The 20,024-nt window shown below is 43.9% G+C and overlaps 1 protein-coding gene across 1 annotated transcript in view; it reads right to left on the bottom strand.

Moving 5' to 3' along the window:
* The window catches only part of IL5RA (interleukin 5 receptor subunit alpha), a 28,521-nt gene extending 9,812 nt beyond the window's left edge, over window positions 1-18,709 (bottom strand). Inside the window, exons 1-7 of the mRNA XM_021695110.1 lie at window positions 18,631-18,709; window positions 16,767-16,912; window positions 15,597-15,735; window positions 12,699-12,852; window positions 12,437-12,624; window positions 10,239-10,384; window positions 6,737-6,875 (exon numbers count right to left, since the gene is read on the bottom strand). Of these exons, the coding sequence (XP_021550785.1) occupies window positions 6,737-6,875; window positions 10,239-10,384; window positions 12,437-12,624; window positions 12,699-12,852; window positions 15,597-15,735; window positions 16,767-16,912; window positions 18,631-18,709 (991 nt within the window). The remainder of the gene's footprint in view (window positions 1-6,736; window positions 6,876-10,238; window positions 10,385-12,436; window positions 12,625-12,698; window positions 12,853-15,596; window positions 15,736-16,766; window positions 16,913-18,630) is intronic.
* Window positions 18,710-20,024: the final 1,315 nt, after the last annotated feature.

Raw genomic sequence — 20,024 nt, 5'->3', positions numbered from 1 at the left:
AATACTGAAAAGTTGGGAGGCCCCTGAATATATCATTAATTTGAATTCTGGGGTTTCTGGCCTTGGAGATTTTCTTAAGAAAAATGATTTCCAGATAACTTGAATCTTTTCTCTGACTCAAGGAGAATGTCTTTCCTACCCTAAAACGGAAGCCACAGATGTTTCTTTTCAAGAAATTGAAGGGCCCTGCTATTTAGTTATGCAGAGATGTTTAAGAAAGAGGAAGTCACACCGTCGGTCCTTCTAAGGAGGAGAAGCCCTCCAGACCCTCCACCGCATTCCTGGATGCTCTTGTGACATTGTCAACTTAGAGCATTTGGGAGCTCAGCTGTCCGGCTTCTGGTGACCTTGGCTATCATTTTTGACTTCTCACCCATTTTACCTTGAGAACAAACCAGCTGCTGAAAATTCTGCTGTTCTGTGACGTGGCAGCCTGTGGGGTGGGGGTGGGACGCCGCATGGGACGGGGAGGGAATGGGATGGTGGGTGGGTGGACAAAAACCTAGGCACCGGACCCGACTTAATCCCTTCATCCGCATTTGGCTGTTTCTGGAGCTTAGTCCAATCGCTTCCCGCCACCACCCCCCCACCTCCCCCGATGCTGCGGCCCCTCTTGGCGCATGAATCTGGCATCTATGGAGCTCAGGCTAATAACTCCGAGGAGGGTCAATTTGGCGTGGAAGCCCGTTCCACCTTAAACTGTCCATACATGTATGGCTCTCAGTGCTTCCATACTGATTTTGAATCTGACTTCAGACTTAACAATAGGTTTCAAGGGGAAAGAGCTAATTAGTAAATTGATGGGACTCTTCCAATGAAGCAGCCCTCTTCTGTGTTCATAGAACCAGCGGGTGCTGGGAGAAGGCAAGCGGCACCACCAGCTGCCAGGACACGGAGAGGATACGCATGCGTCAGCCTACGAAGCTGCCCGTGGCTCGCCTCTCGTTGCAAGGAGAGGCTGTGGCATCGTTCACCAGCGGCACCCAAACCAGGTCACGGGCTCCCAGTGCAAGCAAAAGTCAGACGCGGCCCTTTAGCCGGGGGAGCTTTCTGAGGCAGCTGTCAAGTGGGCTGTGGGGTTTACCTGGTTTAGGGAGAAAAAAAGAGGGCAGTAAATGCAGCCCCAGTGGACAAAACTCAGGGTAGTCCAGGGCCCAGAGCAAGACAGACAAAACGTGCCCTGTGTTCCTCTGTGGAAACGGGGCTCAAGTAGACTGAAACACGGAGAGGAAATGGAGACTGCACTCGTGCGCCCCCGTGTGTTCGGGATTCACTAGAGAGCTCGCTGCGAGGCTGTTCCGTACTCCTCGCGGGACCAGGCGCGCTGAAGTGGACGAGAGAACTTGTTGCTGTTCTCTGCTTTGCAGGCTTTCCTACACAGCGCTCCCCGTACTCCCAGGCACCCGGAACTTTGTTCCCTAAGGGGCTGCTGGGCCTGTTCGGTTAGCCGGCTAGCAAGCACCATTGCAAGCCGGCTGCGGGCATCGCATACAAATAAGAAACGAGGGGGAGAAGGGATGTCAGCCTGGTTCTGTTACTCGCCCCCAAGACGACCTTGAGCGGGTGTCCTCTCCAGCTTGCGCTGCCTGCTTTGTAAAATGGGGATAAGGACTGAAGGAGTTGGTAGACGTAAAGTCGTCAGCCCGGTGCTAGTACACAATAGGTGCTCAATAAATATTAGTCATTATAATTGCAATTAAACACATTGTGTCAGAACTGAAGAATCAAGAGGATTTCCCTAAGTCGTCAAAGCAAGACTAAAATTCGAGGGCTGTCAGAATTCTCAGAATGCAGAGTAATGAGCTCAGCCCTGGAGAGGAAAGGAATGCACCAAATAATCCAGATACTAGGAACACAAGGCATGTAGGGTCCTAATCCTCAAGGGTCTACGTTAAAATGAAATTACTGACAACTTGATCATGGGCTGGCAGAGCGTCACCCTTTCACAAACCCCAGCTCCCACTGCCCATCTTCCTGCCTCTGTTTCCCTCGCTGGCACCAAGACCTCTGGGATGTGAACGCATGACAGGGTGGGGAGCCAGTCCTATGGCTTTTGGTTCCAGACCCAGGTCTACCACTTCCTTGCTCTGTCACTTTGGGCATTTCCTTAACTTCTCTGCATCTTTTTTCACATAATCTGTAAATCCACGTAATTAAGGAAATCCTTTGTGAAGATACACAAGATAGAGGGGCGCCTGGGTGGCTCAGTCATTGGGCATCTGCCTTCGGCTCAGGTCATGGTCCCAGGGTCCTGGGATGGAGCCCCAGCCCCGCATCGGGCACCCTGCTCCGCATTGGGCTCCCTGCTCGGCGGGAAGCCTGCTTCTCCCTCTCCCACTCCCCCTGCTTGTGTTCCCCCTCCTGCTGTGTCTCTCTCTGTCAAATAAATAGATACACAAGATACCATAGGTGAATGTGCCTAGCACAGTGCCTGCCTCAATAGTCAAGTCCTTCCTTCCTCTGAGCCCATCTGCTGGGCCCTTCGTGGGGTGGGATTCATGCACGGAAGGGCAGTGTGGACACCACTAGAGGTGGCCATGCCAGAAAACACAGTAAAATGCCCTGCTCCTGACAGATGGAGACAGAATCTGAAAGCTCCCTTCTAGCTAGTCCTCTTCTGTCCTTCAGGCTACGGGGACCACCGAGGAGAGAGCGCAGGAGGTGTGTCCAGGGCTGAGGGTGAGGCTGCAGGACCTGCGCTTGGCTTCTGAGTCCAGGTGACCTGGGCCAATGTATCTGGTTCCGCAACTATTCACAGCCTCTTAAAGTCTAGTCGGAGGACAAAGGCAACAAGAGTTGCCTGTGGGAACCCTACTTCCATCTCAACCCAAATTCTTAAACATATCCCTGATCTTCTGCCTCAGCCTACTTTCATTAAGTCCTTACAGGCTCTAGGCTGGGTCACGTGGCTCTAAGAACCAGTACCCCCAACCACTGCCCCAAACTGTGACAGGAAAGCTAAAGCCCAGATTTCCTCTGACTAACTCGTCTTGTGGAAAGAGAAGCCTCTGAAGGCAACAGAGGACCGCGGGGAAACTTTGCTCTACTCCCGGAGGTAAAAATGCTGCATATCTCAAGCCTAAAGAAATCTTTAAATTAAAAGGTGTTTTTGTTTTTTTTTTAATTGGTACCTGGTATTGTCATGACACAGATGGTGGCCTTCAGATAGGGCCTTCAGTGAAGTCAGATTCAAACCCAATCGCTGGTTTGGAGGGCCATGCCTGTGATTGCAGTTAAGACCCATCTCTGATAAGCAGGTCTCAGAAGGACTGAGCCTGATCAGTGACATGGCAGGAAAGAAACACAGGGTAGACTCCTATAACAAGCGCTCTTTTCCAAAGGGAAGGCTATAGCTGTAGGGCATTTAATTTTCATAATTGCTTTTTTTCATGCATGCTGTGTGAGCTTCATGGACGGGGTAGGAGGAGAGAGATGATGGACTGGAGCAAATGGAAGGCTTCATAGGACCAGGGTTAGGAGAGAAGAGGTTTAAATAAACAGGAGACAGCAGAGATAATAAAGGAACAGAAGAATCCGGAAGTTAAGACAGTCTTAAAAAGGAGAAAGATATGTGAAAAGTGGAAGTTAGCTCTTAAGATAAGACAGAGGCCAGTTGAGGAAGGGCAGTTGATAACGAGTATTGATAAAAATGAAACCAACCGCTATTTCCATTTGAAAACAAACATGTTGCATATGCTGGAAATCCTAGCACAGGAGGGCCCATCTAGGGCCGAGATTCAGGGCCCTTGCCGGCTGGACCCTCTCACTGCCAAAACTTAGTCTTCCTGGGTCTCACTATTGAATAACCTTGGGCTATAGTGGGTTAATGAGTGAATTGAATCTATTCCACTTCACCAATTGATGAATATGTCACCTATTTGAGAAAATTAGCTATTAATAGCCACTTCTGGGCTGTTGGGTAACTATTGATTTATTTAATATCTCTGGGTCTCCATTTCCTTACATTAAAGGAGATGGACTTAATAATACGTGAGAACGAGATGATATTTGAGTGGGGCTGCAGAGTGACAATGGAAGGGGAGGGCTTCAGGGCGCCATACACACAAGGTAGGAGAGGAGGAAGGTTGTCTAAAGGAAATGAATGTAGCGACAAAATTGCCTGAGAGACTGCAAGCTGAGCATAATTATGGTTGCATCCTCAAGGGGTAAGGAAGAGCCATGCAACATATCCCAGAGGGGCCCGGACTTCCTATTATGTTTATTAATCATCTTGATGAAAATGGAAAGTCTGCATTGATTAAATTCACTAATGATCCTAAACTGAGCAGGGGAGTAAATTCTAGAAACGATGGATTTGTAAGGTGAGTGGTAATATTAATCAGCTCATCTTATGAAAAGGGTGGCCGTAAATGAAATGGGATTTGCCATAGATAATGGCAGTGAGGTATACCTGGGGGGGAATTATAATGAGCCTAGTTCCAAACTAGGAAGCTGTTATTTAGGAAATAATAATGGGAGGAGAGCTCTAAAGTGGAGAGTGAATAATAAATTAAAAACAAGCTTAAAATAAATTCTCATTATGGATCACAATTTCACTCTCAGCACTTTTGTGGTGGGCTGAGGGAGTGTAGAAGAAACTTGGGGGGCAGCTTTCACATTTTGAGGTGAGGGAACTGGGACCCAGAGAGGTTAGGCATGGGTCGCCAGTCAGGGGTGGCAAATGCCGGGCATACTCATCACCACTCTGTACCCTGCCGGGGGTGACAGGAGATCACCACTCCTGAGAGGCCTACACGTAGCCTGAGAATCCTTCACAACACAGCATGCAAAGCTGGCTCTGATTCCTTGGCTCATGAGGTGTTATCTTTTGCTATCTCTCGCTTGGGTCAGCGAGCTAGACATTGACAGAGTCATGGCTAAAACCTAGATTTCCTGATCTGGTCTCTTTTGCTCTGTAAGTTCTAAACCGTCTACGGTCAACGCTGACCTGAACTTCAAACACTCAGAAAGCAGAACTGGCTTCTTAACTAGGGTTCTCCTCTTGGTTTCCATCATGCTGGTTTGAAGTCCTTGGACAGCATTTAAAAAAAATCTCTGAAGCTCTATGTGTAGTAATGTTGGGGAGACGCTCAGAAATATCAGTAATTCAGAGCCAACAAGTTTTGTGCCCTTGGGGAATAACATACACCGTTCAAAAAAATGTGACCAAATGTAAGTAATGAAAATTAAGTTTCTATCACAGGCATTTGATAAAAGGAATAATCTTGTTAAAAATTTCCTGGGACTGATTAATGTTCTGTTTGTTTTGCTCTTGGTGAGCAAAGCGAATCCACTCTGTGCAGAAGCAACAGTGTGGAGGGAGGTTCTGTGTGTGCCGGGTCCAGGGAACAAGGTCGGGGCATCAGCCTAGGGAGAAGAAGAGGCAGGGAAGATTGGCCTTGGCAGAATTGGGAAGTAGGTGCACTTGGCCCAATCTTGGGTCCTTTTATCCTTCTTTCCTGTCCCTCTTCCCGGGAAGGCTTGCGCTGCCCCTCTGAGTTCCAGTGGGGTGATTTGGGGGCCCTCGCATAAGGCTGTGCTGATTGCGTGTTGCACAACTCTAGCGGGTGCCGTCCCCCTTTGCAAACTCTGCAACTCTGCATGGCCAGCCCCCTGGCAGATTCACAACCACTCTGCAGTTCTTAGGCCTTTTCTGATCTCACCCATCGTTCCATGGAAATCTACCTGATACGTTTCTAATCTGACTCACATCCTCATAATCTAATGGGTCACTGCCCACGAATTTCCTGAAGACCCACCCATTAGCCTAAGTGAATGACTTAAATAGAAAATTTTACAACAGGCCTGAAAGACAGCTCTCCTTAAGTACCTCTTCAAATGATCATTGAATGCCCCAGAGGATGAGTGAGAGATAACATTCAAATGCTCGACCAGCCATAACCACAAAGTTAGCTCCCAGGATCTCATAATTGTTTAATTTGTTCAGCACTTTGCAGCTTGTAGAATCCTGTCACCCCGTGGCCTACATCTAAGAGCTCTGGAGCTGGATTCTGCCAGCCTCAGTTTGAATCCCATATCTGCCACTCGCTGGGCATGCAGAGTTAAGCAAATTGCCTAAACTTTCAAAGCAAAATAGGTTTGTTGATAAGATTAATGAAGGTAATGCCTGTGAAGCATTTAGCAGTGCTTGGCAAACAGCCATCAATAAATGTTAGCTATGGTCATTATTTTTTATTTCATAGTACCCTGTGGGGCAGGTGAGGTGGATATTATGTGCTTTGTCCTGGGAACCCAAGCAAAGTCAGAAGGGATTTTTCCAAGGGAATGCGGTAATTACGTACCAAAGCTGGGTATTACATCTGTGCTATGGAAGTACGACTCCCGTGTTCCTTCCACTGTTCCGAGTTCTCGTAGATCTCACGTAACACTTAACCACATTCGTCCACATCCTCAGGCTGCATGGTTGCAGCGCACACAAGAGATAGGTTAGCTGCTTTTTCACTGTCTACCTCTGTCCTAAAACGTCGATGGAAACCCAGTACGCCCAGGCAATGACAAACACAGGCTGTGAATTTTCTGTCTTCAAGGTGCAAGGCCATACCCTCCAGGTTATGGGATCGCCATCTGAAGCCGAGAGAGCACGGCAATGGTCAAAAGGGCAGTAGACTGACAGAAGATGAGGCATTTTGGGTCCATGAATGAATGTGTTCACTTTCTAGGATTATCGGTTTTAACCATGAGGAAGGTCGCTCGCTTTAAAATAGAAGAGACTTACCCACATATACAGGTTGGCTCCACTCACTCCAAAACCCCATCTGTCTGCACACAGAACTCACTGCTGCTCTCACTTGAACGGAATACTTAGAAATATCATCAATTATCGAGATGAATGTATTCGTCGTCATTTTTTCTGTCTAAATGAGGAAAAAATTAGCGTTATAAGAATCTCTGGACACGTAATTTAAGTAATGTCAGTTATCAGAATGGAAGAATGGAAGGCCGTACCTAAGTAATGTGACTCACTGTTACCTGACCCATTTAAAATCCACAGGACATACATTGATTAGTTTATTCTAGAAGGCTTCGTTATGGATGTGCCGGCAGCTACCCTCTGGGGTAAGCGATCTCGTAACCAAAATCAAGAAAAAGTCAATCATAACATCTAGATGATTTATCTGGGCCCAGCTGATGTTTCCAGATGAAGTGACTGGAGTGGCCGATAGTAGAACGCATAATCCCCCTCATCTCGTCCCTCCGTATTGTGGTCAAATTACTCAACGATATCACCTGGTTTCCATCCTATGCAGAAGGCATCCGCAAACTACAACGTGTGGGCCAGTCTGGCTCGCTGCCTCTTTTTGTAGGGCCTGCAAGCCGCGGATGGTTTCTATATCTCTCAATGATTGAAAAATATCAAAAGAGTATCTCATGACACATGAAACTGAAATTTCAGTATCCACAGGTAAAGTTTTACTGGAACACACCCATGCCTATTTGTTTACCTATTATCTATGGCTGCTTCTGTTCCACAGTGGTAGAGCTGAGTGATTGTGATAGAAACCAAATGGCCTGCTAAGCCTAAAATATCTGGCCATTTACAAAAAAAAAAAAAAAAAAGGTTTGCTGAACCCTGATGTATAGGAATGTCTCAAATAATTGGAGCCAGCGGGGGCGCCATGATAAAGAGGAAAGAGCAGAGTCCTTGAATCTAGGAAGGGCTGGGTTTGAATCCTATGCTCCAAACTACCTGCAAGGCAAATTCCTTGACCTCTCTGAGCCTATTTTCTCATCTATAAAATGGGAGCACAGGAGCTCAGGAGCACCTGAGCATGAATTATTGAACTAAACCGTACCTTTGTAATTCCACGTTTAAGGGTGTATTGGGTTGAATCCTATGAAAACTGCCAATATTCAACCCATCTTTGATGAGCAAAAACAGCAATGTTGGTTAGTTCAATACAATAACGGGGACTCAGGAAATGCTAGTTTGCCACAGGGAATTTGGGCTAACATTGTCCAGTGTTACACGAGGCTGTCTTCTCACAAATGAGCCTTTCTACGTTACTCTCTCTACTGGTCAGTGTCCATACCGTTCACCTAATCCTTTATGCCCCAGACCAGAGATGCAGCCCTGACACCTACATCTTCCGTTCCTCTGGCTGTGTTTCTCTTTTACTCGCCCCGCCCCATGACCACTGCCTGATTTGTCTTGTTATCTTTTGCTTGGCCATTTGCCAGAGCCATTAACCCCACATGCCTATGTCCACATGGCCCCCTCCCCACGCATCCAGCTTTCATGCTGCTACCAAAATTATTCTTTGATTTTGCAGATGCAGTCACATTTCTGTATTGAATAAAACCCTTCAGTGGTTTTCTGTCCCTACGGCAGTGGTTTTAAAAAGAGAAACCGCTCTTTTTTTTTTTTTTTTAAGCAAAATCTCAGTCATTCGGGGAAAAGTCCCCGTGTGGGATCCAGATTTGTTATCCCAGTGTTGGCTTTCTGTCCAGGCCGACTCACTTACTGCCACTTGGCTGGAGGAGCCATGCTCTCTTAAGCCTTTGAGTTCTGCCTTCTGCCTAGACCCCCTGCCACTTCGAGTGTGCTTGGCCGACAGGGGTGGGTCAGGAGCTGTTTATTACTGAGCCACAGTGAGGGAAACACAGAAATCAAAACGACAGTTGGAGCTCTTGTAGCAATTTGACTTTGCCACAACATCCAAGCCCATGATCGCTGGGCTTCTTTCTGGGCATATTTGGTTTTTCTGGCCTTTCATTTTTATTGTATTTTACAAAAGAACAATTAGAAATTAAATGAGAAATCTAATTAAAAATTGGAAATTAGATCCGAAATTTTAAAAAAAAGAAAGCCAGTCTTTCAACATAGGTGTCTGGGGAAGCGCTGGCTACAGAAGTTGGTCTCCTCTTCCCGTGTCACCAGGCATGATTTTGCTCAATTCTTCTCAGCGGGGGCCCTCAGCGGGCGTTGCGTTGCCCACCCCCTCCTCTGGACCTCTGTTGGCCCTTCCAGGGACGTGGTGAGTGTGTCCGCTAGACTAGGCCCCTTGATGGCAGAGACACTATCTTATCTTTATACTTCCCACATAGAAACCAGTTTGTAAGTATTGGTTGAATCAAATTGGATGGAATGGAACTTGCTTTGCCTACTGTCAGTACGATGCCAGTAGTGATCCTAACTTCCCTATGCTTTGCCAGCCTAGTGACTTTGGGCAAGTGGCTTAATCTCTCTGCCTCACTTTCCTGCCTAATGGGAATGAGAGTGACTTAATGGAGTTATTGGGAGGATGGAATAAATTAGCATAATGAAGCTTGACCCAGAGCTGATGCTTCATAAATGCTGGATGGCTTCTCATTTCCTTGTCCCTTGAACTTTTTGTTCTTTAGTGCTGATGAGTATATTTCAGTTGTAGTGAAAAATAGGAAACATAAAATTTACCATCTTAACTATTTTTAAGTGTACAGTTTGGTAGTGGTGAATACATTCACATTGTTGTGCAACCATTTCCAGCACTCTTGTATCCTCCAATACTGAAACTCTGCTCATGAAACAACAGCCCCCACGCCCCCCTCCCCCCAGCTCCTGGAAACCACCATTCTACTTTCTGTCTCTCTGCATTTGACTACTCTTGGTGTCTCCTGTAAGTGCGATCCTGCAGTATTTGTCTTTTTGTGACTGGTTTATTTCACTTAACACGGTGTCCTCAAGGTTCATCCAGGTTGTAGTATGTGTCCAAATTCCCTTCCTTTTAAAGGCCGAACAACAGTGCATTGTATGCATAGACCACGTTTTGTTGATCCGCTCATCATCTGTCAGGGGACACTCGGGTTGTTTCCTCCTTTTGGCTCTTGTGAATAATGCTGCTATGAACATGGATGTGCAAATTTCTCTTTGAGACGCTGCTTGCAGTTCTTTTGGATGTATACCAAGAAGTGGAATTGTCGGATCACACAATAATTCTATTTTTGATTTTTTGAGAAACTGCCATACTGTTTTCCACAGTGGCTGCAACATTTTATATTTACACCAACAGTAGTGCTCATGAGTTTTTATCTGATCTTTGTGTTATCTTGAACCAAAAGTTTGTCCTTCAACACAAAAAGACAGTAAAGTTTGGTTTATTTTTACAAAACTTGGGTGGATATAAGTTACCTTTGACCTTGTTATTGCCAAGCTATAACCACAGCTGTCACTGAACAGAATTTTTAAAATGTTTCTAAGAGAATGCTATCATCAAAATTGGAATGATCTGAAGAATTACCTGAAAATAATTTTTCCTTGTGTTGTAAATCTTCACTTCATATTCAAAGCAATGATTTGGAAAAGCAGAAATGGGTTTCTCCCACTGAATAGAAAGACGGGTTCCTTCAATCTCTGCTGTGACATTCACTGGAGGATTAACTCGATCTAGGTTAGAGAAGGAAAGGTCAGTAGTCTGGGCTGATGAATCCAATCCACTCACACTCCTCAAGGCATTTCTAAGATACAATCTTCTCAAGTATCTACCCTCGGGATTTAACTAACTGATCCCCAGGCCACAAGACACCCCAGTGGCTCACAGATGACTCCTACGTTGTAGCACTGAAGAGATCTCTACTGGAATCTTGAAGGATTCCTATTCCAAATGGCACTGAGTGGTGGAGTCCCTTTCCCCTTCAGCTCATTGCAAGACCCACCTCACTATCCCTGTTTCTCAAGTGGGACCAAACAGGGTCAACCTCATCCTGGAGAGAAATTGCTCTGGAGCTTCCACTGAGCCCTGCCTCTCCTGAGCCAGGTGTGTGGCCCTGGGTAGTAATTTCCTCATTCTGAGCTTCAGTTTTGTTTCATTTTGTCTTCTTTGCCTTCTTTCAGGTTTGTTTGGGAGATGGAGCGGGAAGTTTCAATATTCTCTTGCATAAGAAGAATAGATTGGGCCACATTTGTCTTAACTTACAACTCTAGAGTTCTTTTCCCTGACTTATCACTTGATTGTCTTATAGCTTCGAGATGTGGGTGGAAATTATTTCTAAGTGAGCGTTGTTCTCTTAGGTTATGGGACTTAGATCTCACAATTAATGAATCATAAGGATAAGCTAAGAATGGGACCTATTGGTTCCACAGCCTGCCATTCCCTAAGCAGAAAAAATTTAACCAAGAATGTATTTCTTTTAGTAATATGAGGAATTTATCTCAAAGAAATGAAAATCATACAGGAAAATGAATCCCTGTGGTCTGTATCAGGTCGTGTCCATTGTCATATTAATATTTTTTCCTAGGTCTTCCTCAGCATTTTTTTATTACCAATTTTCAGGAAAGTGACATTTTTAGGTCATCTGAGAAATAGACTATTGAATAGAATTGCATAACCTCTTCAGTGAGATGGTTCTTTAAACAGTTCATTTGATAGAGATATAGGTAAATCCTGTCCCTTTAAATAATACTTTTTATATTTATAATTATGTATAATTACCAGGCATTGTTCTAAGCACTGTATGGTTGTTAACATACTTAATTCTCACTAAAGCCTTGCAGGAAGTGTTAATTTCTCCCCATTTCTTTCTGATGAGAAGACTGAGGTACAGAGGAGTGACCAGCTTCTCTACAGTCCCTCAGCTAGTCAGTGGGGGAGCCAGGATCCAAGCCCAGGCAGCCTGACTCCACAGCCCACACCAGTAAATATGCCACGATTGAAATCTTGAGCATTAGTAACAAGAATGCGACGTGAAAGGCTCCTGATGAGTTTCATTAGTACAAGTATCTAGGATGGAAGGAGACTATTTTGAGAACTGAGCAAATGAAACTTTAAATAATACGTTTAGATCTGAGAATCATATGCTGAGCGAAACATTTTCGGATCACCCAGAAGGGACAGACCAGAATGGTAAATGATCCTAAGAGGAAAGCAAGAGGAATTGGGGGTGGGAAGCTTGGGGAAGAGAAATCTCAGGATGAGAAAGCTGGCTGTCTTTGACTAGCTCTGAAACCATTTGTGGGGGAAAGGGTTGAGAATTATTTGGGGTTGGTACCAGTCCATCACAAGACCAATGGGCAGAAACTTCATGAAATGAGTCAGAGCTGAGAAAGGGCTGCTCCCTTCAGCAGTGAGTTCACATTCCCTGGTTCAGTGATTCTCACATGGTAGAGATTCTGTCCCCCATGGGACATTTAGAAATGTTGAGAGACATTTTGTTGTCACAGCGTGGGGGGTGGGGGGAAGAGATGCTACTGATCTAGTAGGTAGAGACCAAGGATGCTGCTCAAAATCCTGCAAGGCACAGGACAGCTCCCACATGACAGTTATCCATCAAGAATACCAGTAGTGCCTAGGTTGAGAAAGCTGGTCCCTGTGATTGTTAGGCAGGGGACAGATCGCATTTAGCATCGGAAAATTAGTCAGACTGGGTGATCTTTATAATCCCTTCCAATGCTGGGATTCTGCGATTTGGTTATTTCAGCTCTGAGTTAAGTCTACCTTACCAGTTGCATGCAGAGCAAACAGCTGATCAAAAGGCTTGATTGTAGCATGCTTGCTTGAGCCGTTAGCATGCACTGCCAGGGAGTCACTCCCTCTGCCACTGATAAAAGTCCTCGGAAACCAGCATGCAATATTTCTCTTCAGCGTGTCTTTCCTATACTCCTGGCATTCTTCGGTCGAGGAGCCATACCTAAATGGCAACACTCATAAGTTTTTAAGACGAGAGGCAACAATGCTTTTTCATAAGTAAACATAGCTACTCACCTGTAGTAGAGGAAATACTGCGTATCCTCAGGGGCATCCCTGCCAACGAGCCAGGTACAGTAAAGAGAAACTTGGTATGGCCTTAAGGGATTATAGTTATTTAATGTGGTGTTCGTAGTACACGTTAAATTCACAATTGAGGTTCCAGGAGACCCTAGATGGTCAATAAGAGGGTCAAAAATAAGAACAAAACACTGCCATGACAGCTTTTAAATCTTGCACTTCCTCTGAAACTGTAGTGATTGGGAACATCTTACCATGAAAAAGTAAACGTTATCATAAATTTCTAGAAACCTTTTTGCAAAGGGCCAGCTTACTGGGGAGATGAAGCTAGGATTACAAAGCCTGAGTTTCTGGCATTAAACTTCCTGGCCACTTTGGGTTAAGGGAGTGTGTCTGCGTGATATACTTGTATGAAAATTAAAGAGCAGTACAAGAGATTGTCGTTCAAAGCTTGGTATTCTAATGCCACATTTTTTCAACAATGAGCTGTGACACTTTGAACCCCACTATTCTGGACCTCAGTTTTTCCAGCTGTAAATGGGAGAGTTGACAGAAGAAGGTCTCTAGTGCCACTTTCCATCCTAGAATTATGTGATTCATTAGGTCGCACCCAAATGGTCCTGAATAACATAGATTGCCGCTCCAAAGGAAGTGGGTTCTAGCAGCACTGAAAAACAACACTTCCTCGGGTGCCTGGGTGGGTCAGTCGGTTAAGCATCTGCCTTCTGCTCAGGTATGATCCCAGGGTTCTGGGATCAAGCCCTGCGTCGGGCTCCTTGCTCAGTGGGGAGTCTGCTTCTCCCTCTCCTCCCGACTCTTGCTCTCTCTCACTACCTCTCTCATATAAATAAATAAAATCTTAAAAAAAAAAAAAAAAACTTCCTTGGAGACTCCGTGCACAGTAGTCTGTTGAAGTCAGCTTTACTGTGCAAAGATATTAAGGGGATCTTGTGATTTTCCACCAAACGCATTATGTTCATTTCACCCAGGATTTCTGACGATTATTTGACTGGAAAGCCTTATTTTCATTTCAAACTGCACTGTCACCATGTTAATTGGGGCTCTTCAGAACACACCATCGTGGAGACACTGGCCTTGTGGTTGCTCACAGGAGGGAAAAAACACTTTGGGCTGAGGGTCAAGGAGGACCTCATCAAAGTGGGAGCCTTGAGATTGAATCTCCAATGATAGAAGGGGGTCTCTTAGTTTAGCTTAGTTTAAGTCAATTCATATTTATCACTGTCAGCCAGTGTAGCTCACGGGGGAGAAAAGACAGACCCCTTGTGTCTGCAGAGAAGTTGGACAAAAGGGACACTGGCTAGTTTGTGTTATTACCACGCACCGTCACATAGGTTTTTTTCTCTATATTCATATACAACAAACGTACACAGACTTGTATGTATGCCTTGTACTCAGTGTGTTAAATGACCAGATGTTCCACACCCAAGTATAGTTTGGAGTCTTCTGTAATCTGTTTGTCTCCCACCTCTCTTCCAAGGAATTATGTGGTATGAATTAAGACTGATTCAGGGGAGAATTAATTTTTCATTCATGTCACTGTATATCGGCATGCTCAGAGAATAATTAGAATTGCAGACATGTAATTCTGAAAGATGTATTACAGGTATACTCCTGTTACTGAGATGTGGGGAAAGTAGTTTAAGGTAAGGCACACAGAGGTCTGTATTTGTGATCTTATGTCTACCTTGGATTAGTCTCTGAACTTGGAGTCAAGGCCATTGTGAATTGGCTGTTCTATGGTCTACGCAACATGTTAAAATGAGTAAACAGAAAGATGTTCCCAGGGCTGCTCTCGGTCATTGACACAATTCAGAGGGTACACAACCTTTTCATTCAGTGATGTGATGAGACAACGGTTGGATGATTACCCATGGGCCGGACGGGCCAAGACAACAGTTACTAGGAACACTCATGTAACCTGGGACATGGTGATCCTCCTCTCTTTCCCTGGTGTGGGTGTGTGTGTTTCCAAGGCTTTAATCCCAAGTATCACTGATTCTACGTATTAGAAACCCCAATTTCCCACCAAAGGACAGTATAGACAGTGGATGCTACCTATCCTCTTTCTTCATGGTGGGATGTTCCGTGTTGTGGCTTCTGTGAACCACCAGCGGCTTCCTTAAATTTGGTATGACAAGTCCTAGAGTGCAGAACACCACAAACAGGACAGGAGGAAATGCTCCTTCTGAAGTGTGCACTGCTTGTTCTACTGGCTCAGTAAAGCATGAGACACCATCCCTGCCCCCAAAAGGCTTACATTCAGAGGTGGCAGGGTATAAAGCTATTTGTGAAAGAGAATGGCATATGTGCCAAATGAGTAACAGCCCATGAATGGGTTTTGAGGAGGAAGAGCCTCCTTCAGTGTACAGGATGAAAAGTAAAAGGGCTTTCTAGAGGAGGTACAACTTGCTTTGTGCTTTGAAGTATGGAAAGGATTCAGAAGAGCAGGCAGAGGGGAATCCAAGAGAGCAAAGCCTCTGAGGCAAGAAAAAGCTGCTGTGGGGGGATGGGGGGGGGGGCGCGGCGGGGGGCGGTGTTAGAAATCTGAGAAAAGCAGAGGAATCATGTTGGGTATGGTTAGAAAATGTCTTACAGCCCAATTATGAAAGACCTGATTGGCCCTGATTTTGCTGATGACCCTGTGACTTGGGAGCAGGGGAGCGAGAAGCGTGAGCTATGTCTGCAGGGATGCACCAGATGGAATGGGGTGGGTTATGACAATAAGTGATCACAGCCTTGGTTAGGATGTTGATGAGGAGGAAGAATACTTGGCAGGAACTGCTGACTGACTACGGAAAAGCCAGTTTCTTTTCCAACTTTGCCTGATCTCCAAAGTCAGGAATACAATACAAGGCTGTTAGGAGCCTGCCTTACCCGGTGGGGCTTTAAGCTCAGCAGAAACCCAGTTGCTTGCCAGCAGGGAGTCGCCATTCCATGGGATGGTCTGCACACTTGCTGAAAAGCCTTGATGAAGAACGGTGACGCATTTGCTTTCAGTGTTTCTGGTTTCATACTAAAAATAAACCCCACAAGTCATGATGCAGAAAAGGGAAAGAGCATTAAGAGAGCTATTTTAATCCAATAGGCATTTTCTTCCACTTTTTAAATGGCATGTAAATAAAATTCAGGGAACTAGTTTGGATAGAAAAAAAATTAAGCACATGATTTCACAGGTACATATCTGCTCATCCCCAAACTCATCGAGTTAGGTAAATATGTACGGCTTTTTCCACACCATTCACACCTCAACGAAGTTGATTTTAAAAAATGAGCAAGTAAATAAATGACCCAATTCTAGCATTTGGGTGTTAAAAAAAAAAACAAACCGTACAATAATATATAATAATTCCTCTATGATAGATGAACACATTCCTATAAAAACAAACAAAATACTATGATTAAGGCTCACATTCACTTCAGCCATCACCTCTAAACCCAGTCTCTTCCCCAGAGGTAACTTTCTAAGGGAAATTTCTCTAGAATTCCATATTGACTGAAAAAAATAGCTAATACTAATCGCTTCTCCCTTCATTTCATTTTACTGCACATCTCTTAGGTATCAGGTGCTTTAACATAATCCCTGCAGTGGGAAATGGCAAAGCTGCGTCTCTGAGACGTACAGTGACTGGCCCAAGGTTGCCGAGGCAGGAAGTGACTGCAGCCGGATTCGAACTTGGCTTCTCTGATTAAGCACCCCACTGCCTCCCATTTTATGCCACTGCTCTCTTCTCTTTTTCTCTTTGCCTATTTTCAAGTATCAAATCCATTTTACCTTCAAAGTCCCTAAACGTTCTTTTCTTGGTGAAAGAATCGGGGCAAAGTTAAAAGGTTCTGTGCCGCTGTCGAATGCTAAGCAACACACACAGCACTAGTTCATGGTCCTTTCAACTGACACCCTACTCTGCTTGGAGCCTAACAGAAAACCCTTGGGTAGGTTGTTTTTTTGTTTTTTTTTTGGTAACTTAAAAGTTAATTTGATAGGGAAAATGCAGTTAAAGTTAAAAGTGACTCTAAATAAAGACGACTGTCAGAATAAATACTTACATCATCTTCTTGTGGAGCGTTTATTCTCACGTGATACCCTAGCTCGACATCCTTTGGCTCTTGATCAGGATTTGGTTCCCAGCGTAAAAGAACTTGGGCTAGACCAGTAACTTTGATGGTGAAGTTGACAGGTGGGAGAAGTAAAGCTGTGATGAAAAGGAGCCACATGATGTTCAATTGTACGGAGGCAGCACTTTTAAATTTTTCAAGGACTTTAGTGTGGAGTAAGGATCTTATGATTATTAGAGTGTATAATACTGAAATAATTTTGGAAAATTTGCTTTAAAAAACTGCTTTTAACTCCTTATCTTTCTAACTTTGCCCAGGTATTTCCCTATAGCATATACAGGTTTTTACTGAAATATGAATATTTTAATATATCATTCCTTATACCTCTAGTTTTCAAGCTGAGGGCCATTATCTATAAATTGGCTTGAAAAACTTACTGGTTTGTGGCTAGAATTTTTTTTAATGACATGGAAGAAAATAGGATAGAAAATATCAGGGTCCATGAAACATAATTACTATTTCACGAACCGCTTATTTCCACTACATGAATGTACTTAAATATTTGTATTTGTACTGGTTCTTGATGTAAAATTAATTTATTTCTCATTTTGATTCAAAGTCAAAACAATTTGTGAGCAAAACTACTTAGACTTTAATAGAAAAGAGGTTTTTTTTTTCTTTGAACCACTGTTTTCAAAATAAAAACTTTCCTTTAAGCACAGGTGAGCAAAAAGAAAAAGAAAAATTACCTCTAATCCTGCAACTGAGAATAGTGTTAATATATGATATATTCATTATTTTTTGTCCTTGGCATATGTTGCTACAACGTGTTAAATTGTTTCCTAAAACTAGGACAATATTGTACACACCATTAGGAAACTGACTTTTATTCCTTTACTACATGGTTAGGATATTTCCACTGACCTTTAATTTTGAATAGCCTTCTATAACTCTGTGTCTATACTTGCCACATACAGGGCTCTGTCTGTATCACACTGTCCATTATGGTAGCCACTGGCCATATATGGCTATTTAAATGTAAGTTACCGGAGCGCCTGGGTGGCTCAGTCGGTTAAGCCGCTGCCTTCGGCTCAGGTCATGATCCCGGGGTCCTGGGATCGAGCCCTGCATCGGGCTCCCTGCTCAGCGGGAAGCCTGCTTCTCCCTCTCCCTCTGTCTGCCTTTCTGCCTACTTGTTCTCTCTCTCTGTCAAATAAATGAATAAAATCTTTAAAAAAATAAAATAAAATAAAAAATAAATGTAAGTTACCCTAGTAAGGTAACTAAGTTACCTTAGTTGCATGAACCTATTTCAACTACTCTGTAGTCACTTACGTATAGTGTCTACTCCATTGTACAATGGGGATATAGAACAGTGTCCTTATCATAGAAAGTTCTCTTAGACAACATTACATATGGACCATATGATAACTTTCTTTTCTTAGACTCTGTCCTTATACCATATCCATAGATCAACAAGTTTCTGAACTGAAGCGTAGTGGAAGTGTTTATTCTTTGGTTGTGAGGACTTGTAACCAACCCCTTGCATGGGAAGGCATTTCACATGTGGCCACCAGCTCCAACTCTATTCCATAGAGCCCAAACACCCACACTCAGAATATGATTCCCCAGTGTAGCATAAAATTGGCATTCCAGCCAACTTTGCTTTCTTAAAGTACAGCGTGTTGAAAAAGTTTGTATTCTGAAGAGAGTAAATATTCTTCTTTTAAAAAAATCCATACATAATTTCCTAAGTGAGGGATTATTTAGGAAAAAAATAATGCTATCATTTTTGTAATGTCCTTTTTTTTTTTTTTAAAGAAACACTACTGAATTTAATAGATGGTGTACCTACATTTTTTATCAGGAAGTAAGTCTGCTCTCGGTATCACCATAGCCCACAACAGAATCAGTAATGCAGGTGCCATGATCATCACATCCTACAGAAAACAGAAGGATGAAGATCCCAATCACCACCAGTCGCCATTTTTAAGAAAAACTGGAAGCTACCTTTGAATATAAAATGTAGTCCTTTCCCCATTTAACAGTTCTGAATTATCTGTTATGTGCTAGAAATATAAATATGAACAAATGTTGGGTTTTGTCTTTAAAACGTGGATCCATAGTCTGAGGGGCAGGATGAAATGTAAATGAATAATTGTAGTCCAATTAAACACTGTTGCGGTAAAGGTGTGAATGGGGCACAGTAGGAGCCAAGAGACTTCTGAATTGAGAAGGATTAACTAGAGTTTTTGTTTTTGTTTTTAAGATTTATTTATTTATTTTAGAGGGAGAGAGAGAGAGACAGTAAGAGGGAGAGAGAGAGAGTCCCAAGAAGACTTGGTGCTGAGCACAGAGCCCGATGCAGGGCTCGATCTCATGACCACAAGATCAGGACCTGAGCCGGTCACTCAACTGACTGAGCAACCCAGGCGTCCCTTAACTAGAGTTCTTGACACACCAAAGGGAAAGGCAGTCCTGGTGGAATCCACAGCGAGGGTAAAGTCAGAAGAGCAGAAATTAAGTGGGTGAGGTTGGGTACTGAGCGGGAGACCAGAGCAGATCTTTGAAGAGTAAAAATTTCTAGGCACTGTTATTCAGATTGAAAATAAGCACCATTCCGATTCATTAACAAGTATTTAAATACGGGCCAACATGACAAGAAACTTAAATCTAAAACAATTTTTTTTTTAATGATTTTATTTATTTATTTATTTGACAGAGAGAGAGACAGCGAGAGCAGGAACACAAGCAGGGGGAGAGGGAGAGGGAGAAGCAGGCTTCCTGCGGAGCAAGGAGCCCGATGTGGGGCTCGATCCCAGGACCCTGGGATCCTGACCTGAGCCGAAGGCAGACGCTTAACGGCTGAGCCACCCAGGCGCCCCTAAAACAATTTTAATGTGGGAAAGAGACACTTCGTATCACAAACCTGGAATATTATGGCACTTTGAGCTTTGGAGAGGTTAAATATGTTGATGAATCCAAATAGGGGCAGGCCATTAAAGGGAATTAAAAACATAGGTACAGGCCTGAGGAAAATAAACACGGTCTTGCTACCTACTTGAAACAACTGGACAATGAAACTGAATCTAGAGTAGTAATGTTATAATAACTCAGCATGGCTGTCTGGGAAGTGTGGTTGTGGCAGTCTGGAAAGTGTGATTGTTAACATCAGCATCTTGTTGGACATGTTGTCGAAGAAGGGACTGGGATCCGTTGTTGGGAATTATCGATTAGAAATCTTGAGGG

The sequence above is a fragment of the Neomonachus schauinslandi genome, chromosome 1, assembly GCF_002201575.2.
Source record: "Neomonachus schauinslandi chromosome 1, ASM220157v2, whole genome shotgun sequence".
In the NCBI taxonomy this organism is placed as follows: Eukaryota; Metazoa; Chordata; class Mammalia; order Carnivora; family Phocidae; genus Neomonachus; species Neomonachus schauinslandi.
The sequence above is the reverse complement of the archived record's forward strand: the minus strand, read 5'-3'. Positions and strand labels throughout refer to the sequence as shown.